Source organism: Agaricus bisporus, assembly GCF_000300575.1.
Source record: "Agaricus bisporus var. bisporus H97 unplaced genomic scaffold AGABI2scaffold_1, whole genome shotgun sequence".
In the NCBI taxonomy this organism is placed as follows: domain Eukaryota; kingdom Fungi; phylum Basidiomycota; class Agaricomycetes; order Agaricales; family Agaricaceae; genus Agaricus; species Agaricus bisporus.
Genome location: NW_006267344.1, coordinates 3,073,807 through 3,075,315, shown reverse-complemented (window position 1 = coordinate 3,075,315; position 1,509 = coordinate 3,073,807). Strand labels below are relative to the sequence as shown.

Genomic DNA, 1,509 nt, shown 5'->3' with positions numbered 1-1,509 from the left:
ATTCCCGTCGCTCCACTATCTAACAACGCCTGTACTCCTACTCCATCATGTGTGTCCAATTTTTCTACCCCCACATTCAGCTTAATTTCCCTTAAAGGTCGTATTGTCCTTACAAGGAAACTCTCCTCTTGTACGGTGTCCAAAACATTGATTTCGTTACATAGTACATCAAATTTGTTGTAGGAAGTCAAACGAGGAGACTTTGCTTCCTTTACTCTTTTAAATTCTTCTGTTCCTCCTCGAACATCCTCTTCCAATAGTCCCGCTGCTCGTCCACATCTAATGTTCGCACATCTCGAGCCGGAGCCTTGCTCCAGCAATTCTTCGCCATATGGCCCAACTTTCCACACTTGTAACACTTGATAGGACCTCGACTGGGTCCTGCGGCGGTGTCGACATCCATCGCGTTGGGATCTCGACGTTGAGGCTGTGGCCTCACGAAAGTGTTGTTGGAAGTGTGGGTTCGTAGTTGGGGCTTAGCTTGCCCCCGCCGATAGTAGTCTTCCTCCGCCTTTGCTTGCCTCCACTGCCTATCCAACTTCATGCTCCTCTCGTACCAACTCCTGATGGTAGTTGGTGGGTTCTCTGACTCCATCAGTGCCTTCCTAATCCTTCCTGATAAACTTCTCTTGAATTCTTCGATGAGGGCTCGTCCCTCGTATCCGCTGTCTCGTGCTATCCTTTTGAACTCCTGTACATGCTCTTCTGCGCTTTTGCTTCCTTGCTCGATCAATCTCAACTTCCCTACTGCCGTACTCTCCTCATCTGCATCTCCGAAATTGTTTCGTAGACTATCAAAAAGCTCCTCCGTGTGGGCTGGAGCTTCTTCTTCACCACCTTCGATCATCTCCATAATGTTTTCCTTCCACGATTCTGCAGCTCCTCCTTGTACATATGACAATATCCACGTAATCTGATCTCCTTGTAACCTGCCTACCATCTTCAAACTTAAATAAATCTTGCATGCTGTTATAAAGCCACTCAGCTCCTTCCCATCTCCTGAGAATATTTTTGGTCTTGCCACATCAATTTGTGGCGGGACTACTTGGACGATGGGAGTTTCTCCGTCGTCCCCTGCTGGTCCTGGTGGACCTGGTGGACCCGGTTGCGGGTTGTTCTGCAGCTGGGCGAGTTGCTGCTGCAGTTGGGCGATGAGGGTGTGCTGAGCGTTCAGCTGATTGATTATTTCTTGGGGGTTGGCCATTTCTGGCTCGTGGTATTCGGGGGGAGGTGGTTGATATAGGGGTAGGGGGGATACAGACGGTTGCCGTTGTTCTGGTTCGGATTCCTCGGATTGGGATTCCGAGGCGGATTCTTCTTCTTCCTCAGATTCAGAGGAAGGTACTCGGAATGTTCCGGGCGGTAGTCGATGAGAAATTTTGAAGAAGGTGAGGGAGGTCTTTTCCTGTCACCTGGTGCGTATCCACCATCCAATGAAGCCAATAGCCTGCTTCACTTGGATGTTGTATACAAAAGAAAAGTTTTTATTCAGAAGTGCCGCACTGGCGA

General features: G+C 49.1%; 1 protein-coding gene across 1 annotated transcript; it reads right to left on the bottom strand.

Annotated features, from left to right (window-relative positions):
• Positions 1-211: 211 nt before the first annotated feature.
• AGABI2DRAFT_60946 (hypothetical protein) lies at positions 212-595 on the bottom strand (the record flags this gene model as incomplete). Its single annotated transcript, XM_006454825.1, has 1 exon — positions 212-595. The coding sequence occupies one exon, from the start codon at positions 593-595 to the stop codon at positions 212-214; it is 384 nt and encodes a 127-aa protein (XP_006454888.1).
• Positions 596-1,509: the final 914 nt, after the last annotated feature.